The sequence below is a fragment of the Mus musculus genome, chromosome 11 (assembly GCF_000001635.26).
Source record: "Mus musculus strain C57BL/6J chromosome 11, GRCm38.p6 C57BL/6J".
Lineage (NCBI taxonomy): Eukaryota > Metazoa > Chordata > Mammalia > Rodentia > Muridae > Mus > Mus musculus.
In genome coordinates this window covers 84,988,042-85,013,633 of record NC_000077.6, presented here as the reverse complement: position 1 = coordinate 85,013,633, position 25,592 = coordinate 84,988,042, and the positions used below count along the sequence as shown (strand labels likewise).

Here is a 25,592-nt window from a genome sequence, read left to right as displayed (position 1 = left end):
CAACCACATGGTGGCTCACAATCATCTGTAATGGGATCCAATGAACTCTTTTGGAGTATGCCTGAAGACAGCTACAGTGTACGCATATAAATAAAAAGGAATAAATCTTTAAGAACAACAGTAGTTTTAAAAAAGCATTTTTATAAAAAAGAAAAATGAAATAGAATAATAGAAATCTAAAATATTGGTGCTGGAGAAATTGCTCATTAGTTAAAATCCACTTGCTATTCTTCAGGAAGACTCAGGTTTAATTTGCAGCACCATGTCACTATTCACAACCTTCTGGATCTCTAGGATCTTTGGCCCCATCTTCTGGCCTCTTTGGGTACCAGCCACAAACATGCCCAGACATACATGCAGGCAAAACACCCATAACACAGTATTTTTAACTTTTTAAAAACAAAGGGGCTGGAGGAATGGAATCAGGAGCAGTCAGGAGTGGTTGTCTACTCTTACAGAAGGCCTGAGTTTGACTCATGTCATACACATAGTGGTCCACAACTGTCTGCAACTACAATCCCAAGATATCTGATGCCCTTGTCTGGCCTCCACAGGCACTAGGCCTAGGCCCTCTTGTGGTCTACATACATATATGCAGAAAAAATGCACATATAAATAAATAGATAGATAAATAGATAGGTAGGTAAGTGAATGTTAAGCAACTTAAAGTGATAATGTCAGAGAAATGGTTCAGTGAGTAAAGGTGTTTGCCAGGTGACCTAAGTTCCACCTCAAGATCACATAAAAGTGAAAAGAGAGGGGCTGGAGAGATGGCTCAGCAGTTAAGAGCACTCACTATTCTTCCGAAGGTTCTGAGTTCAACTCCCAGCAACCACATGGTAGGTCACAGCCATTTGTAGTGGGATCTGACCTTCTGGTGTGTCTGAGACAGCTACAGTGTACTCATATAAATAAATGAATCTTTTTTTTTTAAAGAGGTGAAAAGAGAGGACTGGAGAAGTGGCATGGCTATTAAGAGTATATATTGCTCCTGCAAAATGACCTGAGTTAATTTCCCAGCACCCATGTCAGATGGCTCACAAGCCTGTAACTTCAACACCAAGGTATCCTATGACCTCTTCTGAACTTCAAAGGACACATAATCTGATATGTGCACAAACTTACATAGATACATACACATTTTAAAAAGTGGGGAACTAGAGAGATGGCTTACTGATTAAGAGTGTATATTGCTTTTCTGGAGGATATGAGTTCAGTTCCCTGTATCCATGCCAGACAGTGCACAACTGCCTGTAGCTCCAACTCCAGGGATCCGACACCTCTGGCTTCTGTGAGCATCTGCATATATGTGGTGCTCACACACATACAAATGCACGCACGAATGCATGCATGTGTACGCAGGCACACACACTTCAAAATAAATCAAATAATAAAGTAGGAGGAGTGATTCAACTCTATAGAGTTGTTCTTTAGCCTCTGCACATACCATGGTGCGCACACACACACACACACTCATGCACACATACAATACTAATTAAATTTAAAATGATAAATCAGGTTCTTGCACTAAATGTAAATATTTGAAGATGTTAGTTCTCTGCAAACTTACCCAGAAACTTGATGAACAATTCTAGTAAAAATGTTAAATGTGTGTATGCATTCTTCTTATACTTTTTTTTCATTTTGGTTTATGAGTATGGGTGTCTTGCCTATATGTATATCTTCACTCCATGTGGATGCAGTGCCCAAAGAGGGTGTTGGCTCCCTCATTTGTATGCATTCTTGTGTATGTATGAGTTCATAAACCAAGCACCAAGAGGAGTTAGAGGGATGGCTCAGCAGTGAAGAACGCTTCCTGCTCTTGCAAAGGCCTTAGGTTCAGTTCCTAGCTTCTACGCTACTCACAACTACCTGTAACTCTTATCTCCCTGGGATCCACTGTTCTTTTTGGCCTTCTTGGGGACCAGGCATACAAGTGGTTCACATATATACAGACACTCAAATACATAAAACAAAATAAATTTTTAAACAATAAACAAGATGTTCTTAAAGGGTAAAACGTAAGAAGTGAGGCTACCAAATTGCAATTTATTTTATAAGCTGGCATGTAAGACAGTGATATTAGTGAAATGGGACAGATAATTCAGTGCAATAGAATGTAAAAGAATCAGTTTTCATACCCATCGAACTCTTCTAAGCCTCAGTCTCCTTAGGTAGTTATGAGCTACTACCATGCCCAGCTTGAAATAAAATCTTAATTAAAATTAAATATTGTAACTAAGTTTAAGTTAATAGTGGCAAAATAAAACACTTGAGAATTAGCACACCTATAATCCCTTCATTTAAGAGGTGGATACAGGAGGACCCGAGTTCAAGGCTATCTTTGACTGCATATTAAGTAGAAGCCAACCAGACCTACATGAGACCCTGTGTCAACAAGAAATATATAGAGCTGGCAAGATGGGTTAACAGGTGGGAGTGCTTGTTGCACAATCATAGGACCAGAGTTTGGATCGCAGCTCACATATGACATACAGCTGTGACCCCAACTCTGGGGACAGAGGAGAGTAGGGGCAGAAGGAGGAGATCTGGGATTTGCTGGCTTCCAGCTATACAGGAAAGCACAGGTTCAAGAGAGAACACCTGATGCCTCTCCCTGTGTGTACCCACACACAAATGTGTACAGACTCACACATATATTCATACGTAAAATATTTTAAATAAGTAGTATAACAGATCGATAGGTCAACAGAAATATAATAGCAAAGGACAAATTAGAAAGAAGATTGATTGACAGCTAAGTACACTTGGGTGTGCACTAGGAAGTCTTCTACAAGATACTCTAGATCAATGGAAGACTACCCTTGAGAGTTCAGGATGGTTTAGGGTGGGGGGGGGGGGTGTTTCGAGACAGGGTTTCTCTGTGTAGCCCTGGCTGTCCTGGAACTCAAATTGTAGACCAGGCTGGCCTCGAACTCAGAAATCCACCTGCCTCTGCCTCCCAAGTGCTGGGATTGAAGGCGTGTGCCACCAGGCCCCGCGGTTTGGGGGGGTTTTTTGTTTGTTTTTTTGTTTGTTTGGTTTTTTTCACAGCTGCTTTCTCCAATATCCTCCTTTCCTATGATTAATGACTATTTTCGTCATTGCCACCCTGGCATTCTTTCCAGAGAAAGACTAAGTATTAATTATTTTAAAAGAATGAGCTATGCAACTGTGTATAGTCTTTACATATGATTCATGAGATTTATCTGAAATCCTAGTTTAACTCTGAAATGAGCAGTACCTAAACCTTTCTGTGGGTCTCCACTTTAAATGGTAGTGGTGTTATACCTTTAATCTTGGTACTTGGGAGGCAGAGGCAATGGATTTCAGTGAGTTTAAGGCCAGCCTGGTTTACAGAATTAGTTCCAGGACAGCCAGGTCTACACAGAGAGAAACCCTGACTTAGGGGTAGAAGGGGAAGAAAATGGGTATAAATGTTAACTGGAAGCCTGTCTTGTCATCTCTCTTCTCTTGTTTGTACATATAGATGAGGACAGAACTGTATTTCCTGTCATCTCAGAAGAATCGCCCCAGTCTCTTTGGGATGCCACTGATTGTTCCATGTACTGTACATACCCGGAAAAAAGATCTCTATGATGCAGTTTGGATTCAAGTATCTCGATTAGCCAGTCCGCTCCCACCTCAAGAAGCTAGCAACCATGCACAGGATTGGTAGGTTCTGGGGATAAGCTAAGTCCTGTGATTTCTAAATACTAAGAATAACTTTTATGACTATGTAGTGATTTAAAAAATTGTTTTATATATCAACTAACCATCCTAGTATCTAATGATTTTTTTTTCGTTCTTTACTCTCACCTAAATCCCTCCTGTAATGCCTCAAGTAATATCCTTATCTTCTCTTGTAAAAGTCAAAAGTATGAATTTACTGGGAAATTTAAATCATCTCAATTCTCTGAAATTTAGAATGGGAATGATATATCTAGATATGTAATCATTGAGACTTGGTGTCATCTATCAAAGTTGAATTGCAGCTCATTATTTTGCTATTGTGGCAATGAAAGCTTAGCTTCTGTAATAACAGAATTGACAAAAGTTTGTTCCTTATGATAGAGTCTTTTGATATTAGGATACAAGGTTAAGGTGTGTCTTCAACCTGTGAATAATTCATAAGCAAATTAGTTAATGGGTTTGTGGTTTTAGTAGAAGTGACATTTGGGCAGGATTAAATTTGAATTAAGGAGCCAGGCGTGGAGGCGAACGCCTTTAATCCCAGCACTCGGGAGGCTGAGGCAGTCGGATTTCTGAGTTCAAGGCCAGCCTGGTCTACAAAGTGAGTTCCAGGACAGCCAGGGCTATACAGAGAAATCCTGTCTCAAAAAAACATACATACATACATACATACATACATACATAAATTTGAATTAAGGGACTTGTGGGTGAGGACTTTTCCCTGGATTTGCTACTGAACTGGGTATAGATATTTGAGAAAAAGGACAACTTTCCAGCATGACAGTGGTTTGTAAGTGATTATTTCCTTTTGTGAAATGAGCTCATAAAGGGGCAGGAATCAGATTAAACAGATAGCTGTTATGCATGTGGGAAGTGAATTTAAATGAATTTAAATGTCCTTTAAATGAATTTAATTGTCCTCTGATACAGGTGTCACCAACAAGTAGATATATAAAGTCCTAAGATGAGGGACTATTGATTAAGAGAGTAAATGTTAGATAGAAAAAAAAAGTCCAAGACAATTCCTGAAGCATTTCAGCATTAGAAGTTAAGAGAGGAAAGAAAAGGAAGCATCCAGTAATGTCTGATCAATCAAGACTAAATGGTGAACACCTTTAATCCCAACATTCAAGAGGCAGAAGCAGAAGGATCTGCCTGGTCCACACAGATAGTTCAGAGCGAGCTGGAGCTACATAGAGAGACCCTGTCTCAAAAAAAGCAATCAAAGGGAGTAAATGGTTAACCAAAAATAAATAAATGAATGAATGAATGAATGAATAAATAAATAAATAAATAAATAAGCAATTGTTTGAAGTCAGAGAGACTAAATAAGACAAGAGTGAACACTGCCCACTGTGTTACTCCCACAAAACAAGAGTAAAGACCACCAACCCAAAAATATTGAATTGAGTTATACAAGCTTTATTTTCTGTCGGACAGGGTTATCTCTCTAAGATGGAATTCTCCTGTGGCATCAAACACAGGAGAATGTGGTGTGTATATTAACACTAAAACTGAAAGACTGGGTGTTTTCAAGGGTTGGGAGATTTCAAGAGGAATTTTGGTTATATAGGAAATTAGCTGAACATTTCAAAATTATTTGGCAGAACATCTGCCTATCTCTGCCGCTCAAGTGCTGGGCTTAAATTAAAGACATGTGCCATCATACATCTGAATGGCTTTACTCTTCAAAAGTATCCATAAGAAAATAGGGACAGAAAACAACAGAGAAACAGGATCTAGGGGAGTTGAAGGGCTTTCCCTACAAATACCTGTGCTAGTCAGAGTTGAAAGGGAAGGCTTACTTTGGCTCATACTTCTCAGTTTTTAGTCCATGATCAGTGGCCTTGATGCTTTGCACCTCCTGTAGTATATCTTGATGGGGAATATGCAGTTGAGTAACCTGCTTACTTCAGTGTGGCCAAGAAACAGGAGGTTAAAAAGGGACCAAGATCCCAACCAATATCCACTTCAGGATGTGTAACCCAACTTGTTTCTCTAGGCCTAGACTCCTAAAGGTTCCTTTGCTGCTCAATAGTGCTGCAGTCTGGGAACCAGGCCTTTAATATATGGTCCATTAAGGGACTTTGAAAACATCTCTCATGAAGCTAAGCCTAGTGGCTCATTCTCATGATTCCAGATGTTCCCAGGCTGAGGCAGTAGGATAACAGTCTCTAGTAGTAGACTTTCTCTACTGCTGTGAGTTTGCAGCTAGCCTGGGCAACTTAGTGTGCCCTATCTCCAGATAAAAATGGAAGAAAATCTAAAGATAAAGCTCAGTGATGTGGTGCCAGCCTAGCAGGCACAGTAGCCTGGGTATAATCCCTACCGCTGAAAACTATAGACAACTGTGACAGGAGGGATAGGGTTATCTTAGCTTAATATCTGCTTTGTCCTCTGTTAGGGTGCTCTTTGATCATTTTTTATTCCTTTCTTTGGATGCCTTGGTTTGCTGCTCACTTGCTTTGAATGTGCTAGTAGTCATTTGGGTTATACAGAAAGAGCTCCTGTGCCAGACACTCGGGAGGTAGAGCAAGTGGAACTCTGTGAATTGGAGACAGCCTGGTCTACAGAGCAAGTTCCAGGACAGCCAGGGCTGTACAGAGAAGCTTGAATAACAAAACAAAATAAACAAAAAAAGAAATAGAACTATCAAAGACTTCTGGGTGGGTTGAGGATGTAACTCAGTTGGGAAAGAACTTGTCTGGCATATAAAAGACCTAGGATTCACTCTGTGACATGACTTAACCCAGGTGTAGTGTTGCACACCTGTAATCTCAGCAGGGGCACACTGACTGCTGTGGAAGGTGAATCTTCCTCAGAATAACGCTTCTTAGACTTTGGTGTGTTTCTTCTTACAGTGATGACAGCATGGGCTATCAATATCCATTCACTCTCCGAGTTGTGCAGAAAGATGGAAACTCCTGTGCCTGGTGTCCATGGTATAGGTAAAGTCACCTGTAAAACCAGTCTCACAGAGTCAATTTCAAACATAATACTTTTTTATAAAATTCCTTGATTTAGAATGTAATCATGAATAATAAGAAACTTGATATAAACATGAGAATTGTCCATCTCTTCTTTGTGAAATCCAGAGTACAAGTTTGTTTTTCAGGCATGTAATTTTACAGGTTACATTCCACTCCAAATTCATAACCCATAATAAGTGTTTGTATTCTAAATTTTGTTTTTTGAGTTTTGGGTTTTATGTTTTTTGAGTTTTTTTGTCCTTTTTAAATAGAGTCTCATTTGTGTTGCTAGGCTGATCTCAATATCCAGTGCTCAGCCTCCTCAGACTGAAGCATTGTGGCTTCAGTCATATATACATGTCTATTATTAGTCCAAAAATTCTTTCTAAGCCAATAGAACATAATCTGTTCACTAACCTGGCTGGTAATCTTTCCTGAGGTTTTACAAGTCTTTGATGGGTCATTGCTGGGACAGATTCTAAAGTTAGACTTCGACAAATTTTGAAGCCAAGAGACATTGAAGAATATTTCTAATTGAGAACATCTTAATTCCTTAGGGACAGTATCTGATAGTAATGAAGTCAGATTTTAGGAAGCTGTAATAGACATAACAATAAACGAAGTGTGGTAGCCATTAGAGCCGTGACTATGTCTTGTCCTTGTACCTGCCTCTGTAAATTTGTATACATATCTACTTAAGGTGCTATTTTATAACAGATAAGCATTGTTAGATCTCTCATCTTACAACATTATAGAAATGAATTTATAGTTTCTTTTGAGTCAGTTTATATTAAATACCAGTTAGTTTCTGTATCATTTTACTTGCCATAAAACTCGTATCTTTCTATATATTAACAACTGTTAAGTGCTTTATAAAACCAAAGACTTGACGTTATAAACATGATTCCTGAAATTCTTAACTTAATGTTACTACATCTGTCAGATTCCAAAGCTAGAATTTGACAAATTATGAAGCCAAGAGACATTGAAGAACATCTTAATTCCTTATTATTTATTCCTCTGTGAATGCTTTCCCCTTTTAGATTTTGCAGAGGCTGTAAAATCGATTGTGGAGAAGACAGAGCTTTCATTGGAAATGCCTGTATTGCTGTGGATTGGGACCCTACAGCCCTTCACCTCCGCTATCAAACATCACAGGAAAGAGTGAGTGCTGGGGGTGGCCATAGGGTGGTGGGTAATGTTCCCCAGTTTAACTGTATCATAACAAACTAAAGTCAGAAATACAGCTAGCTACATTCTCTGTGGTACTTAATATACTGACATTTTTGCTTGGCTCTCTGCCCCCCAACTTCTAGAATCAATTGTATTAGGGTATTAAGTATAGAAATATTAATAACAAATCTTGGAACAAAACAGTGTTATTAAGTTTATGGGTGGTGCTAAAGAAATGGCTCAACAGGAACACTTCTACTCTTGGAGAAGACCTGGGTTTGGTTCCCAGTACCACATGCCAAATAATAGCAGGGTTTGCAACTCCTGTTCCAGATGGTCCAGAACACTCTGCTGCCTTCTACGGGCACTGCATTCACACTGTATGCCAACCAGACCAATACACATAAACAAATCTTTTTTAAAAAATTAAGATTTTTAAAGGAAGTTTCAGAAGCTAGAGAGATGGCTCAGCAGTTAAGAGTATTTGCAGCACTCACAGAGGTCCTGGGTTCAGTTTCGGCACACACATCAGATGGTTTACATCCCCTTTGCAACCCCAGCTTCAGTGAACCCAGCTTCAGAGGCTTTTATGGCCTCTGTGCAGATATGCACACCGAGAAATACACATAACACATAAATAAATAATTTTAAATATCAATATCTTTTTAGAGTATTAGGTAAGGCATATCTGTAATTCCACTGGGCATGAGCAGACCTCTATATTAAAATCCCCAGCATCTAAAAAGAAAAGGAAAACCCAAAAAGAATTTAGTGGAGATGTACACAAAATCAAAGGGGTTTCTAATGGATTGTACTGAGTTTATTATATGCCTCTTAACTTGTCAGAAATTTATTTATAAAAAGTATTTCTTTAGGTAAGTCAGTAATAGTAACTGATTTTTCTGGCTCTTTATTTTAATATATTTATTTATTATTATTTGGTGGGACATATATATGTAGATGTCAGAGAACAACTTGAGAGAACATCTTTTTCCTGCCATGTAAGTCTCAGAATCAAATAATTTCTGAGCCATCTCACCAGCTTTAATTTATGCTGCTTTGGAATGGGAGGACTACCAGTACTAGCCTGCTTCCTTGTTTAGATCCCCAAATTTACCACTGCAAACCCAGATCTTTGTACCCAAGAGTGGATGTACTGTGGATTTGTTTTTGTTTTTGTTTTTTGAAGCAGGGTGTGTGTGTGTGTGTGTGTGTGTGTGTGTGTGTGTGTGTGTGTTGGTGGGTGGGTGGCTCTGGCTGTCCTGGAACTCATTCTGTAGACCAGACTAGCTTTGATATCAGCGATTCACATGCTTCTGCCTCCTGAGTGCAGGGATTAAAGGAATGTACCACCACTGCCTGGCATACCACGTACTCTTACCAAACGGTCACTATGCTCAGCTGGGAGAAGTAGTATACCCCTATAATCCTAGCACTCAAGAGGTTGAAGCAGAAGGATCAGGAGTTCAAAGCCTAGATTGAATGCACAGCAAGTTCAAGGCCAGTCAGTGTTACATAAAATCTTGTCTCAAAACAGGGAAAGAGGAAGAAAGATATTAGGCTAAAAGCTAAGGAAAATGTGAAAAGATATAGGTCAGGCTCACTGTAGCAAGGCATTTCAGAAACTTTAGCCATGCTTTTTTAAAATATTTATTTATTTATTTATTTATTTATTTATTTATTTATTTATTATATGTAAATACACTGTAGCTGTCTCCAGACACTCCAGAAGTGGGCATCAGATTTCCTGACAGATGGTTGTGAGCCACCATGTGGTTGCTGGGATTTGAACTCAGGATCTTTGGAAGAGCAGTCGGCGCTCTTAACCACTGAGCCATCTCACCAGCCCGCCATGCTTTTTTTGAAGATGGAAAATTTCAGCAATGGACAGATTTACAAGTTTCTGTCATCACAAATTATAACAAGACATTATCCCGACAAGGATCCTATCAAAGATAGATTATTTAGCCATCTGTACTACTTCCCCTTTTTAACAAGCCTGTTGTGCAAGCTGAGAGGCTGTGGAGGACATCACTTAGAGGAAGCGCCTACATGCAACCTGTCACTCTCACCCACTTCCACTTTCAATGATACAACACAGTGGGAACTCTGGAGCTATTGAGATTTCTCATCTTACTGGGGAATGGAAACATGACTAATCTGGGTTCTTACTAAATGTGGTTCCTGCCCCAGCTTAGAAGGTCATGTAAGAGTGTACTACACAATTGGGGTTATTACTCACTTGCATTACTTTTTTTATTTCAGTGGTTTCCCATCTAGGAATTTTCCTTGGGAAATAATATTCTTTTCGCTATGTAGCATCATTTAAAATGGTAAATAATTAGAAATGTGTTTATTCCATATTAGAAGTATGGTTAAATAAAGTATAATGTATTCTTTATGTAAATTATTATGTAGTCACTGAAAATGATTATTGATTTTTTACTACGAAACAAGATACCAGTTTTCTAATTTTGTAAAACATTTTTAATATTATTTATTGATAATTTCATAGATATATTAAATGTATTTTGATCACATCCCCCCTCAACTCTCCTCTTTCAAGCTCCTCAAAACTTCCTACAACAGGTCTCTTTCTCTCAACTTTGTGTTCTCTTTTTTTAATCTTTCTATGTATTTAGATGTTTTGCCTACATCTATGTCTGTGCATCACTGTGTTCCTGGTACTCACAGAGTCCAGAAGTTCCTTGGAACTCAAGTTAAAACAATTTTGAGCTGCCATTGGTTCCTGGGAATTGAACACCAGATCCTCTTAAAGGAGCAGTCAATGCTCTAACCTTTTGAACCATCTCTCCAGCCCCACTTTTTAAGTGTGTGTGTGTGTGAGAGAGAGACAGAGACAGAGACAGAGAGAGACAGAGAGAGAGAGACAGAACAAAGCTCAGGAATTGGTTTTCTCCTTCTATAGTGTGGGTTCTGGGAATTGAACAGACTTGTCAGTGCTTTTACCCACACATACCAAGTTTTATGGGTAAGGTTTTGGGTGTTTTTGTTGTTTAGCATCAAGTGGTTTGTTTGTTTGTTTGTTTGTTTGACTAGTTGTCTGGTTTTTTTGAGATAGGGTTTCTCTGTGTAGCCTTAGGTGTCCTGAAATTCACATAGACCAGGCTAGCCTCGGACTCACAGTGCTAGGATTAAAGACACCACACCTAACAGAAAGCTACAGGTTTAGAACCTGCACTCCAGACTGCTGAGAATCATTTGGGCTTTTTAACACCCAATAGTATGGACTGAGGATGTAATGTAGTTTGTTGAGTGCTTGCCTTGTATGTATGAAGCCCTAGCTTTGACCCCTAGCACTAAATATCAGGCATAATGACAAATGCCTATAATCCCAGCACTTGGGAGGCAGAGGCAGGCCTGGTCTACAGAGTAAGTTCCAGGACAGCCAGGGCTACACAGAGAAACCCTGTCTCGAAAAACAAAACAAAACCAAAGATTGATTGAAGGCTTGTGCCACCATGCTGGGTCAATATCTTCATGGTGGTTTCCTTTCTTAAGGATATAGGGCCATGAATTAGTCAGCAGATAAGGGTACTGAACAGCCAAGCCTGACAGCCCAAGTTCAATCCCCAGAACCCACATGGTAGAAAGGAGACAACTGATTCCCGCAGATTGTCCTCTGACGGCCACATATACTGTGGCCAAAAAGACAGATAAATAAAACAAGGAAATTTGTTTTAGAAGAATATGAAAGACCAGGCAGAGTTTTGTACACTTTTAATGCCAGAACTAGAGAGGCAGAGACAGGCAGATCTTGATCTACAGAGAAAGTTCTAGGCCAACCAGAACTATACAATATGATTCTGTCTCAAAAAATTTTTAAATTTTAATTAATATTTATATTGCTTATATATTTTACATATGGGGTTGTAAAGGTGGCTCGGTAGTTAAGAGCATTTACTGCTATTTCAAAGGACCCAGGTGGCTCACAGCCATTTGTAACTCCAACTCTAGGAGATTCAAACACTCTCCTGGACCCCACAAGCACCTGAATTCATATGTGCACATTCACACACACACATATACATGATTTAAAATAGAATAAAAACAAAAGTAATAAAAGATTTCTATGTTTTTAACAAGGTTTGAAGAGGGTTTTCATAAATAATATATTATTTGAATAGTAGAGGATCTAGCCACGGAGCCCAAGAGGTAAAGTAAATTTTTATCATTAAGGGAAATTGTATTGATAAGTGTCACACAAAAATTTTATCAGTCTTTCAGTTCTCAACTACTTTCATAGTCCCAAGTAGTCAAAACAAACAAACAAACAAACAAACAAACAAACAAAACCAGTATTCTTTACTAGTGTCGTAGCATGTCATAAAGCATCCATGATTAAGAGAATAAACATAAATTTCACTGGCTATGAAAAGAGAGACATCACAGATATTTTGTACACTTACGTTTCTGCAAAGCAGGCAGCCCCGATATAGGGTTGGTTTGTGTACGTTGATGTTAGGGGCCAGAGGTCAGCCTCTGGTATGATTTCTCAGTAACAGTCTACCTTAGTTTTATTTTATCTGTTTGCTTTGAGACAAGGTGTCTCATTTACTAATCTGAAATTTAACAGTTAGGCTAGGCTAGTTGACCATGGAGCCCAAAAGATCTGTCCTTCTGCCTTCCCAGCACTGACTTTTCAAGCACATGTCACCACACTTACGTATTGTTTTCGTTTTTAGAGATTGAACTCAAGTTCTCATGTGAACACATGGCCAGCACTTTATAAACAGAACTTTCTTCCTAACTTAATATATTTTTTGTTTTATTGAGACCTGATCTCACTGTGTAGCCCAGGCTGGTCTTAATATAGTGATCCACTTAGCCCCCTGAGTGCTAAGATTATAGGTGTGTGTATCCACCCATGTTTCTGTAGCATATCCACTTTTCCTTAAGGTGACCAGCTCAAAAGATATTAAGAGAGCTGGCCACAGTAGCACATTCTTAATACCTGCTCTCAGGAAGTTCAAACAGGAAAATCAGGAGTTTGAGGCCACCTGGCTACCTAGGGTGGGCAGTGCAAACCCTGAAGTGCATAACCAGACCCTGTCACAGAGAAACAGAAATAGCCTGAGAGACTGTTAGTTCATTGTTACTATGTATTTGTTTTCAGAGCCAGTGACCCCAAAAAATTATCTTTTTAAATACAAAAACATACTTTTCCCCTGAAGTTCCTCTAAATGGGATTCTTTAGACCAGATAGTGTTATATTAAAGCCTTCATTGCGGGATGAACTCCAACCTTGATAGTTTATTGACATATTTGACAGCCTGTGACTCAGCTATCTCCTCTGTAGGGAAAAAGTCTCACCTGAAGACCTGGAGTAAATGAAATGGCCAATTTATAAACCAAGCAGCCCAGTGTTCCCAAGAGTTTAGAGAAAGCTAACAGGAAATTCCCTTGGGTGAGGAGAAGCAGTTCACCTGTGAGCACTGGGAACTCTAACAGGAAGAAGCAGGCATTGGTGGGTTTGTAGTCCAGGCTCTGCCTTGGAAGAAAAACTTCATATTCATATGTGAAGTCTCAGATAGCCTTCATGTCACTGATGGCATGCCTTTCCTACCTTCTCTTTCATAATAGAGACAAGCAAGTCTCGTCTCAGCTCATGGTTCTTGATTGCTCGTTGGGTTTTAGGCAAGAGTATGAGATTGGGGAGGGAACCCTTGACTGCTGCTGTCTTGGTCCTTCTCTCAGTCCTCTGTTCTACTTCACCCTTCCCACCTTTATGCTCCTCTTTCTTTTTGTTTGCACTTAAGATTTTCCTTTAGAGATTGAAGCCAGAGCCCCAAAACACCCTAGGCAAATACTCTACTGCTGATTTACACGCCTAGCCTTGGCACTCTCTTCTGAAACTTAACTCCTTCTTGTCCCAAAGCATATCATACTGGTTCTCTGGACCCAAAAGTTTTGGCCAGAAATTAAAGGTTGTATCAACAAATCATTATTCTTTTAAGTTTGCTGTTCATTTTCTTGCCATCACAGAAAAAAGAACATTCATTAAACTGAGGTGACTCAATGGTAGACTACTTGCCTAATGTTCATGAGGGATTCGATCCACTTTACTCTCCTGTACTCACTCCAAAACAACAGTGTCACTAAACATAATGATAAGTCTCTTACATATGTATATGCAAATGAGTTTTATATTAGGGTTTAATGTCTAGTATATTGTTTTCTCATGAGTTTTTTTTTCTTTTTGAGGATTTTTTTCTTAAAATTTTTTATTATTTAAATGCATTTTATAAATCAAACATATTCATAACATTGAGTATTTTTTTTAAAGATTTATTTATTATATGTAAGTACACTGTAGCTGTCTTCAGACACTCCAGAAGGGGGAGTCAGATCTCATTACAGATGGTTGTGAGCCACCATGTGGTTGCTGGGATTTGAACTCCAGACCTTCAGAAGAGCAGTCGGGTGCTCTTACCTGCTGAGCCATCTCACCAGCCCAACATTGAGTATTTTGAGAATCAAAGAATACATAAAAATTAGTTCAACTTTTATAAATCATATGCTTTCATATCCTAAAAATATCATTAATGAATACTTAATACTACCCATAACTGAGGATCCTATATCTAATGTTGAATACTAAATTGTTTTAAAACATATAAAATATTCTTTGGGAATTAATCATAGTAAAAGAGCATAAAATATTAAAAATGAATCACTATGGAACATATTCAAAAGCCCTTATATGATACCAACTGACATAGTGAAAGAGTATTTAAAATGTATTTTATATCTGTGTACATTGTCTAACAATCCGTTTACTTAAAAAAGATTATCAGGGTTTCTAGGAGAGAAATTATTTTATCAGTAAATATATTTTTAAAATTTCAAAATAGCAAAAAGTCTTTGAAGTTAAACATTAAGAAAATGCTAATTTCAAGCACAGTCAGTTTGGGAGAAGGTACCATAAAGAAGTTATATTCTTTTGCTTTAGGATGAAATATTCTATAAGTATCTGTTAGCTCCATTTGATTCCTAACTTCTATTAGTTTCACTGTGTCTCCGTTTAGTTTCTGTTTTCCATGATTTGTCCATTGCTAAGAGTGGAGTATTGAAGTCTCCCACTATTATTGTGTGGGGTGATGTGTGCTTTGAAAAGTTTCTTTTATGAATGTGGGTGCCCTTGCATTTGGAGCATAGATGTTCAGAATTGAGAGTTCATCTTGGTGGATTTTTCCTTTGACCAGTATGAAGTGTCCTTCCTTATCTTTTTTGATAACTTTTGGTTGAAAGTTGATTTTATTCAATATTAGAATAGCTACTCTAGCTTGATTCTTGGGACCATTTGCTTGGAAAATTGTTTTCCAACCTTTTACTCTGAGATGATGTCTGTCTTTGTCACTGAGGTGCATTTCCTGTATGCAGCAAATTCTGGGTCCTGTTTACATATCCAGTCTGTTAGTCTATGTCTTTTTATTGGGGAATTGAGTCCATTGATATTAAGAGATATTAAGGAAAAGTGATTGTTACTTCCTGTTATTTTTTTTTAAGATTTATTTACTATTTTATCTAATTACACTGTAGCTGTCTTCAGCTGCACCAGAAAAGGGCGTCAGATCTCTTTATGGGTGGTTGTGGGCCACCATGTGGTTGCTGGGATTTGAACTCAGGACTTTCAGAAGAGCAGTCAGTGCTCTTAACCACTGAGCCAACTCTCCAGCCCCACTTCCTGTTATTTTTGTTGTTAGAAGTGGAATTAAGTTTGTGTGGCTATCTTCTTTGGGGTTTGTTGAAATATTATTTTCTTGCTTTTTCTAGGGTATAGTTTCCTTCCTTGTGTTGGCCTTTTCTATCTATTATCCTTTATAGGGCTGGATTTGTGGAAAGATATTGTGTAAATTTGTATTTGTCATAGAATATCTTGTTTTCTCTTGCTTTCTAATTATCTTATGGTAATTGAGAGTTTTGCTGGGTATAGTAGCCTGGGCTGGCGTTTGTGTTCTCTTAGGGTCTATATGACATCTGCCAGGATCTTCTAGCTTTCATAGTCTCTGGTGAGAAGTCTGATGTAATTCTGATAGGTCTGCCTTTTTATGTTACTTGACCTTTTTCCCTTACTGCTTTTAATATTCTTTCTTTGTTTTATGCATTTGGTGTTTTGATTATTATGTGACGGGAAGAATTTCTTTTCTGGTCCAGTCTATTTGGAGTTCTGTAGGATTCTTTCTTGTATGTTCATGGGCATCTCTTTCTTTAGGGTAGGGAAGTTTTCTTCAATTTTGTTGAAGATATTTACTGGTCCTTTAAGTTGGGAATCTTCACTCTCTTCTATACCTATTATCTTTAGGTTTGGTCTTCTCATTGTGTCCTGGATTTCCTGGATGTTTTGGCTTAGGAGCTTTTTGTCTTTTGTATTTTCTTTGACTGTTGTGTCAATGTTTTCTATATTGTCCTCTGTCCCTGAGAATTTCTCTTCTATATCTTGTATTCTGTTGGCAGTGCTTGCATCTATGACTCCTGATCTCTTTCCTAGGATTTTTGTCTCTGGGATTGTCTCCCTTTGTGATTTCTTTATTGTTTCTATTTCCATTTTTAGATCTTGGATGTTTTTGCTCATTTCCTTTGCCTGTTTGATTGTGTTTTCCTGTACTTCTTTAAGGGATTTTTGTGGTTTCTCTTTAAGGGCTTCTAGCTGTTTACCTGTGTTCTCCTGTATTTCTTTAAGGGAGTTATTAAAGTCCTCTATCACCATCATGATAAGTGATTTTAGATCCAAATCTTGCTTTTCTGGTGTGATGGTATCCAGGGCTTGCTATGGTGGGAGAATTGGGTTCTGATGGTTTCTGTTGATTATGTTCTTATGCTCGCCTCTCGCCATCTGGTTATCTCTAGTGCTATCTGCCCTCGCTATATCTGACTGGAGCCTGTCCTTCCTGTGATCCTGGTTATGTGACTCCTGGGACCCTGAGATCCTGGTGTGACCAAGCTCCTGGGATCCTGGGATCCTGGGCATGTTAGAGTGCCTGCATGTGGAGCTTCCTCTGGGTGTTGAGAGACTGGCTGCAGAGTTTGTGCCCACAGTCTTCGGAAACTATCCATTGTATATCACACATATTTAGTCTCATACAAGCTTGCCAGGTAGTTTGTAGTCCAACTAACCCAACAGTGGGCAGCTGTAGATGGGAAGTCCAAGAATCTAGTAGTTGCTCAGTCCCACGAGGCTAGTTGTTTCAGCTGGTATTCTGTAAAAGTAAGTTCCAGCGGATGTACTGACAAGTAAGTGCAAGCAGTCGAAGAAGAGTCGAGGGTTTTGTTTGTTTTTTATGTACATTGGTGTTTTACTTGCATGTATGTCTGTGTGAGGATGTCAGAGTCCCTTGAACTGGAGTTACAGACAGGTATAAGCTGCCATGTGGGTGCTGGGAATTGAAACCAGGTCCTCTGGAAGAACAGGCAATGATCTTAATCTCTATGCCATCTCTCTAGCCCCTTCTGGATCTTTTGTTTTTTTATTTCATCCATATCTGGCTTCACTATTCTGCATTATTTCCCTAACTGTTACATATGCAGTATTCTAAGACTTCTTTCTGCCTAAAATATGCTTGCTTTTACTACTATTTTCTTGAAGGCTAGTTCACATTTAAACTGTCCTAAGGATTTCAAAATTGTGAAGTAAGCAGGCATTTTTAACTGTTACTTTTGTTGTTGTTGTTGTTTTGTTTTGTTTTGGGTTTGTTTTCTCATTTTAAGGATTTAGAACAATTTTTAAGAGACTGGAGAGGTAGCTTATTTGATAGAGTGCTTCTCTAGAGCTCATAGAACCCTGGATTCACTTCCCATCACAGCATAAAGTCATGTGTGGTGGCACACACCTGTTTTCCCAGGGTTATACAGCATGCACGCTCACCTACTCACCCCAGAAAAAGAACCCACTACAGACAAAAGTAAGAATTACTCCAAAGTCCAACATGGTGAACCACTGAATTTTTATTGGAGTTACTAACAGAAGTATGGGTGAGAGAAACAGGTACTGAATTATGCAGCTCTATCAGAGCTAGAAAGTAGTTAAGAGCACTACTCTCTTCCAGAGGACCCTGGTTCAATTCCCAGTACCCACCTGGTGGCTCTACAGGATCTGCTCTCTTCTGACTTCTGCCCAAGCTGGGTAGGTCAAAAAAAAAATCTCTTAGCATTTTGGCTGGTCAGTCTTCTCAGGCAATTGTTTGTGGGTTGTATACAGCTGGGGCAGGGGCACTTTGAAGATCTTGGCAGGTTTCAGCTTTATGTGAAGTTTAACAACCTGAATCTCATAAGCCTTCTGCGACCACATCTTGGAGGGAATATATTATGTACATGTGCTATGCTTGCAGAGGCCAGAAAAGGGCATCAGATCCCCTTGGACTTAGAACTTCAGCTAGTTGTTATACATCATGTGGGTACTGGAAATTAAACCCAGTTCCTCAGAAAGAGCAGCCAGTTTTCTTTTCTCTCTCTCTCTCTCTCTCTTTCTCTCTCTCTCTCTCTCAAGATTTATTTATTTCATGTCTATGAGTACACTGTATCTGTACAGATGGTTGTGAGCCTTCATGTGGTTGTTGGGAATTGAATTTTAGGACCTCTGCTCACTCTGGTCAACCCCGCTCGCTCAGTCCCCACTTGCTCCAGCCCAAAGATTTATTTATTATTATACATAAATATACATAAATACACTGTAACTGTCTTCAGACGCACCAGAAGAGGGCCTCCCTCAGATCTCATTATAAGTAGTTGTGAGCCAACATGTGGTTGCTAGGATTTGAACTAAGGACCTTCGGAAGAGCAGTCAGTGCTTTTACCCTCTGAGCCATCTCGCCAGTACTCTTAATGGCTGAATCATCTCTTTAGTTTCACAGGGAGACTATTTCAGTTCTGGGGAAATTGCTACACAAACAAACTGAGGATCAGAAGTTCAAAGTTATCTTAGTGAATTCTGGACCAGCCTGAACTACATGAGACCCTGTCTCAAAAGAAAAAATCTAGCTGTATAAATAGTCATTTAATCCAGGTATTATTGATAGGGTGTGGTGTGGTGTGTGTGTGTGTGTGTGTGTGTGTTGCATTGCTCAAAGACTAGTTTGGATTGTACTTCACCACCACATGTAGACCATATATGAGTTTGTGACTAAGAAGATGTTGTATGGCTAGGTGTTCATTTTAAATGCCCTCAGCACAACTCTGTGTATCCTGTTTCCCCCTCTAATAGGTTGTAGAGGAGCATGAAAGTGTGGAACAGAGTCGGCGAGCACAAGCTGAGCCCATCAACCTGGACAGCTGTCTCCGTGCCTTCACCAGTGAGGAGGAACTGGGGGAAAATGAGATGTACTACTGCTCCAAATGTAAAACACACTGTTTGGCAACCAAGAAACTGGACCTCTGGAGGCTTCCTCCAATCCTGGTATGTTAATAGCCCTGTCTATGAGAAGAATCTAGTGTGAGTTAGAGGAGTCATTAGCAGGATTTCAGGGCTACTTTTGAAGATAAGGTATTTCCTATAACTGTGTTTAGAAACTTTTCTACCTGGGTATGGTGGCACATGCCTTTAATCCCAGAATGTGAGAGGCTGAGACAGGAGGATCACCAAAAACTTAAAGCAAGCCTAGGCTACATAGTGAGTTCCAACCTAACCTAGACAAAGTAAGGCCCTGATTCCAAAAATAAAGAAAGTAAGGTTGGGGTTATAAAAGTTGCCTAAAGTAATTGCTTTCTCTGAGGCTTGCTTGTCTGCTAACCTAAGCCTAGTCCTGGAAGCTTCTAGCCTTTGTGCAGTCTTATCTAGGCCTAGAATGTTTTCAGCCTCTGAGACTTACTGCTGAATAAGCTCACCCCTTCCGAGTTCTGAGCTCTGGCTGGCTGATTCAACTCAGCTGTTCTGGCTCAAACTCCTTTCCAAGCTGATTTAATCAGGCTTCTCACTCTGAGTCTCTCCTGAATTGCAGAAAACCTCAGCTTTTCTGGCTCATTTTCATTCTCTGGCTCATCTCTCTTCATCCTGTCTCTGTACAATGGTCCTGGTAAAACTGCTTCTACTTCCCTCTCTGCACTACTAGCTCTTAAGTAGCTTCCCTTTTCTCTCTCTTTAAGAGTTGAGCATATCCTATTCTGTTAATCTTTTTTGATTCATCATATTCATCATCAATTAGACATCACTTTCAAATATGTGTGCTTCTTTCTCCAAACTAACTTTACTTTCACTATTTTCAATTAAGGGTATGTCTGTATTCCAAACAGGTCGATTAAAGATGTGTCATTACAGCTTGATTACACAGACCTAAAAGGTCTTTTGATTTGATCCTTTGCCAGAGTAGCCATGTTGCTGGATTAAAATTCCTCTACAGACAGAATCTTACTATGTAGTGCTGGTTGGCCTGAAACTTGCTATATATAGATCAGGCTGGCCTCAAACTAAGAGATCCACTGCTTCTGCCTCCCTAGTTCTGGGATTAAAGGTGGGCACTACCACAATCTGTTCCAGTATTAGGAAGTTTTCTATTTATTTTTATTTTATATGTGTGGATGTTTTTGCCTGCATATCCATGCACCAAATACATCATGTGCACGAAGTGCCCCCAGAGACCAGAAGAGGGCACTGAATACTCTGAAAATGGGTTTATAGAGGGTTGTTAACTACCACATGGGCACTGGGAACAATCTCTGAGCTATTTCTCCAGCACCAGCACTCCTAGTATACTGTGAACATAATAGCTTCTCAAGAATGAATATACAAGAAATTGATGACATTCATTTGGCTAGCTCCAGAAATGAAAACTGAAAGAAAGGAAGATATAGGCATGGGCAGACCTAGGAACCCAGTAGATGAGGAAGTGGGAATTTTTTAAATATAAGGTATGATTAATAAGCAGCTAAATTTGATTTTTCAATGTCAGGCTTGATGTCTTTGCCAATTGCATATATACATATAACAATGACATAATCAAGGAATAATATCATTTATTTAAAAAATATAATTGAGATTGTTAACAATGCACGAATGTTACATGTTCTTCAGAACCCTTGAATGTTCCTACCTTTTCTTCTTCAGATTATTCACCTTAAACGATTTCAGTTTGTAAATGGACGGTGGATAAAATCACAGAAAATTGTTAAATTTCCTCGTGAAAGTTTTGACCCTAGTGCTTTTTTAGTACCAAGAGACCCAACTCTTTGCCAGCATAAACCACTCACACCCCAGGGGGATGACTTCTCTGAGCTAAGGATCCCAGCAGGAGATGTGAAGAAAGTGGATATCCAGAGCTCAGCAGGGGAGGAGGATGTGCTCCTGAGCAAGAGCCCATCTTCACTCAGTGCAAATGTCACCAGTAGCCCAAAAGGTAAGGGGAAGGGCTTCCATCTCTATTTCAGCATTGTTACTTTGAGCACAAGACAACAGCCTCCTTAAATCTAGATTCTCGTTGGTCATTCATAAAATGAAGAAAATACCAAGTTACAGCGAGAGGATTTGAAATACCAGGAGTAGTGGCGCTTTAAGTCACAAACCAGAGAAACATCAGTGCTGGTGTGCAGCCAGTTTCTTTTCCCATTTTTTTGCTTTAAGTTCAGGATTCCAGCCTACAAGATGATAAAACCCATGGTGGGTCTTTGTTCTTAATTAAATCTTCCTGGAAGCACTCTGAAGCACACTCAAGAGGTGTGTCTCCTGGTGATTCTAAACCTACTCAGATCCAAGATGACAATGATTAACCATCACAAATACCAAAAACCATGGATATTCAAGTACCTTAAGTAAAGTATTGTGTTATTTACATATAACCTGCTCATATAGCCTCTGCACATTTTAAATCATCTCTATTTCTTTTATAATACTCAATACAAGATACAGGTGGGATATAATACACACCTATAACCCCAACTCTTGGAAAACTAAGACAGGGAAATGTCAAGGTTTTTTTGTTGTTGTTTGTTTTAAAGATTTATTTATTTTATGTATATGAGTACATCGTCAATGTCTTCAGACACACCAGAAGAGGGCATCAGACCCCATTACAGATGGTTGTAATCCACCATGTGGTTGCTGGGAATTGAACTCTGGACCTCTGGAAGAGCAGTCAGTGCTCTTATCCGCTGAGCCATCTCTCCAACCACCCAGAAATTTTACATTTCTTTGTTTTTTTTAAATGTATTTATTTATTATATGTAAGTACACTGTAGCTGTTCTCAGACACTCCAGAAGAAGACATTGAATCCCATTACAGATAGTTGTGAGCCACCATGTGGTGCTGGGATTTGAACTCAGGACCTTTGGAAGAGCAGTCAGTGTTCTTAACAGCTGAGCCATCTCTCCAGCCCAAAATTTTACATTTCAAGCCAGCTGGTCTACATACATTCTATCTTTAAAAATATAGATAAGAAGCCGGGCCTGGTGGCACACACCTTTAATCCCAGCACTCGGGAGGCAAAGGCAATCGGATTTCTGAGTTCGAGGCCAGCCTGGTCTACAAAGCCAGTTCCAGGACAGCCAGAGAAACCCTGACTCATAAATAAATAAATTAATAAATAAATTAATAAATAAATGTAAATATATGCACACGTATGTATACTTATATGTATAGTTACATATACATATGTGATTTTTTATGTATATGCATAAGTAAATTGCTGTGTTATGTTAATAGCTTATTTATAAAATCATACAAAAGAAGTCTGTGTTTTAGTACAAATACAGTTTTATTTCTGTTGTTAGCTTGTTTGGTTTTAGTTTTCAAGACTGGGTTTCTCTGTGTAGTTCTGGCTCTCCTGGAACTCTGTGGGTCAGACTGACCTCGAACTCAAGAGATTCACCTGCCTCTGCCTCCTGAGAGCTGGGATTATAGATGTATACCACCACTAGCTGGCACAATTGAGATTTTTATTTTTTTGGATTTTTCGAGACAGGATTTCTCTGTGTAGCCCTGGCTGTCCTGGGACTCACTCTTTAGAACAGGCTGGCCTCAAACTCAGAAATCTGCCTACCTCCGCCTCCCAAGTGCTGGGATTAAAGGCATGCGCCACCATGCCTGGCTGAGATTTTTATTTTTTTATTAAGTCTGATTTATACTTTTCTGGATCTTGTGGGGCCCACAGATGAAGACTAAGCGTGTATGATTCTTTTTACCATCTCTTGCTAACTATAGCTCCAACCCTGTATGTGAACTTTATTTTCATTCTCTCAAAAATATACAGTGGAATAAGTACCCTTTTCATTTTTTTTTTTTCCTTTTGGGTTTTTTGAGACAGGGTTTCTCTGTGTAGTCCTGGCTGTCCTGAAACTCACTCTATAGACAAGGCTTCCTTAACTCGAAGAGATCTGCCTGCCTCTGCCTCCTGAGTGCTGGGATTAAAGAAGTGCACCACCACTGCCCTGCTCCTTTTAATCTTTTAATCTTAATCTAAGGAAAAGATGTTTGAGTATTGTGTAGTTTTAATTCCTCAGTTTTTATATGGTTTGGTGGTTTTTGTTTGGTTTGTTTGGGTTTTTTTTCCCTCTTGCTTCATTTTGCTAGGTATTGAACCCAGGATTTCATACATGCTAGACAAGTGCTTTACCACTTGAATACTTCTCCAGGCGTTTTTTATTTTTATTTTTGAGATAGTACTTCACTAAGTATCCTGAACGGAATCCAGCTTAACATTGTCTAGACTGACCTTGAATTTAAATCCTCTTTCTTGAGTAGCTGGAGTTACAGGCGTGTGCCACCAGGTCTTGACCTCAGTTTTCATCTCTAACATGAGAAATCATTACAAGTAAATTGTATATGGATTCTAAGGGTCCTTGGTAATTTGTTTTTCTTTGTTTTGTTTTTTTTGCTTTTTGAAATAGGATTTTGCTGTAGTGGTACAAGTTGGCCTGGAACTCACTGTGTAACCCAGGCTATCCTTGAACCCAGAGTCTGTCTGCTTTTGTTTCCTGAGTATCAGGATGACAGGTGTACGCCACCACACCCAATCTAAGAATGTATTTATAAAATTCATTGTTTTGAGCTGAATGTGACATAAATCACCTTTCTGTGATTTTATAATTCCTATAATGTGTTCTGCATTTTGCTGCTGCCTATCTGATTAGCTGTTCTTATTAGGGTTCTCTAGAGGGATTAGAATGACTAATAGGCTGTGGTCCAGCTACCCCAACAATGGCTGTCTACCAATGGAAGGTCCAAGAATTAGTAGTTGTTCAGTCCATGAGACAAGGTGTCTCAGCTGGTCTTCAGTAAACCCCAGAATCCCAAAGGAGTAGGCATTAATGCCAGTAAAGAAATGGACATGCCATCATGAGCAAGAGCAAACAGGCAAAGAATGAAAGCTCTCTCCTTCCATGTCCTTTATACAAGTCATCAGCAGAAGGTGTAGCCCAGATTAAAAGTGCATTTTGCCACCCCAAAAGATGTAGATTTTGAGGCACTGGTATCACACACCTTTAATTCTGTCACTCTGGAAGGAGAGGCAGGTGGATCTCAGAGTTCCTGACTATCCTGGTTTACAGAGCATGTTCTAGAACAGCCAGGACTATACAGAGTCCTAAAAATTATATATACAGGCTAAAATAAATATAGGCTAAACCCTATCTCAAAAAAGAAAAACAAAAACTAAAAACCTGGATTAAAGGTTTATCTTCCAACCTCAAAAGATCTAAATTAAATCAGTTTTAAAGGTGGTGCACGTCTTTAGTCTCTGCTCTCTGAAGGCAGAGGAAGGCAGATCTCAAGTTTTAGACCAGCCTTGTCTACAGTGTGAGTTCCAGGACAGCCAGGGTTACACAGAGAAACCCTGTCTTGTGGGGATTAAAAAAATTAATATAGGTAATTTTTTAAAATCCTTATAGATGTCCACTTCAGTTTTAGTACATTTCAGATGTAGTCAGGTTTACAGCCAACAATAACTATCACAAGCTCTGTAATAAGGAGTAAGAGTAGGCAGCCAGCATTCTTGTCTTTGTATGTACATTAAGGAAGCTAGCTTCAGAGTTAGCATTTGGCATCAAACTTAACTTGTGGCATTTGGACTTAACAATTCTCCCTCTCTCTTTCACAGGTTCACCTTCTTCATCAAGAAAAAGTGGAGCCAGCTGTCCCTCCAGCAAAAATAGCAGCCCTAACAGCAGCCCACGGACCTTGGGGAGGAACAAAGGGAGGCTCCGGCTGCCTCAAATTGGCAGCAAAAATAAATTGTCCAATAGTAAGGAGAATTTGGATACCAGCAAAGAGAATGGGGCTGGGCAGATCTGTGAACTGGCTGACACCTTGAACCGAAGACATGTATTGGGAGGCAGCCAGCCTGAGCTGGTCACTCCTCTGGATCATGAGATCACTTTGGCTAATGGATTTCTTTATGAGCATGAGGCATGTGGCAATGGCTATAGCAATGGTCAGCTTGGAAACCATAGTGAAGAAGACAGCACTGATGACCAAAGAGAAGAAACACACAGTAAACCTATTTATAATCTATATGCAATTTCGGTAAGTGATGTATTACACAGATTTCAACTAATATTTCTCAAGCTGGGCATGATGACACATGCTTTTAATCCCAGCACTTGAGAGGCAGAGACAGTCAGATCTCTAAATTCAAGGACAGCCAAGAATATACTGAGAAACTCTTGAAAAAAAAAAAAAAAACAGGGGCTGGGGAGATGGCTCAGCAGTTAAGAGCACTGGCTGTTCTTCCAGAGGTCCTGAGTTCAATTCCCAGCAACCACATGGTGGCTCACAACCATCTGCAGTGGGATCTAATACCCTCTTCTGGTGTATC

The 25,592-nt window shown here is 39.3% G+C and overlaps 1 protein-coding gene across 4 annotated transcripts in view; it reads left to right on the top strand.

Moving 5' to 3' along the window:
- Usp32 (ubiquitin specific peptidase 32) overlaps positions 1–25,592 on the top strand; it is a 155,845-nt gene that overhangs the window by 126,648 nt on the left and 3,605 nt on the right. For all 4 annotated transcript variants that reach the window (XM_030245970.1, XM_030245969.1, XM_011248990.1 and 1 more), the window contains exons 27-32: positions 3,491–3,675; positions 6,555–6,641; positions 7,706–7,826; positions 19,057–19,248; positions 20,893–21,181; positions 24,876–25,300. In XM_030245970.1, coding sequence (XP_030101830.1) covers positions 3,491–3,675; positions 6,555–6,641; positions 7,706–7,826; positions 19,057–19,248; positions 20,893–21,181; positions 24,876–25,300 — 1,299 coding nt within the window. The remainder of the gene's footprint in view (positions 1–3,490; positions 3,676–6,554; positions 6,642–7,705; positions 7,827–19,056; positions 19,249–20,892; positions 21,182–24,875; positions 25,301–25,592) is intronic.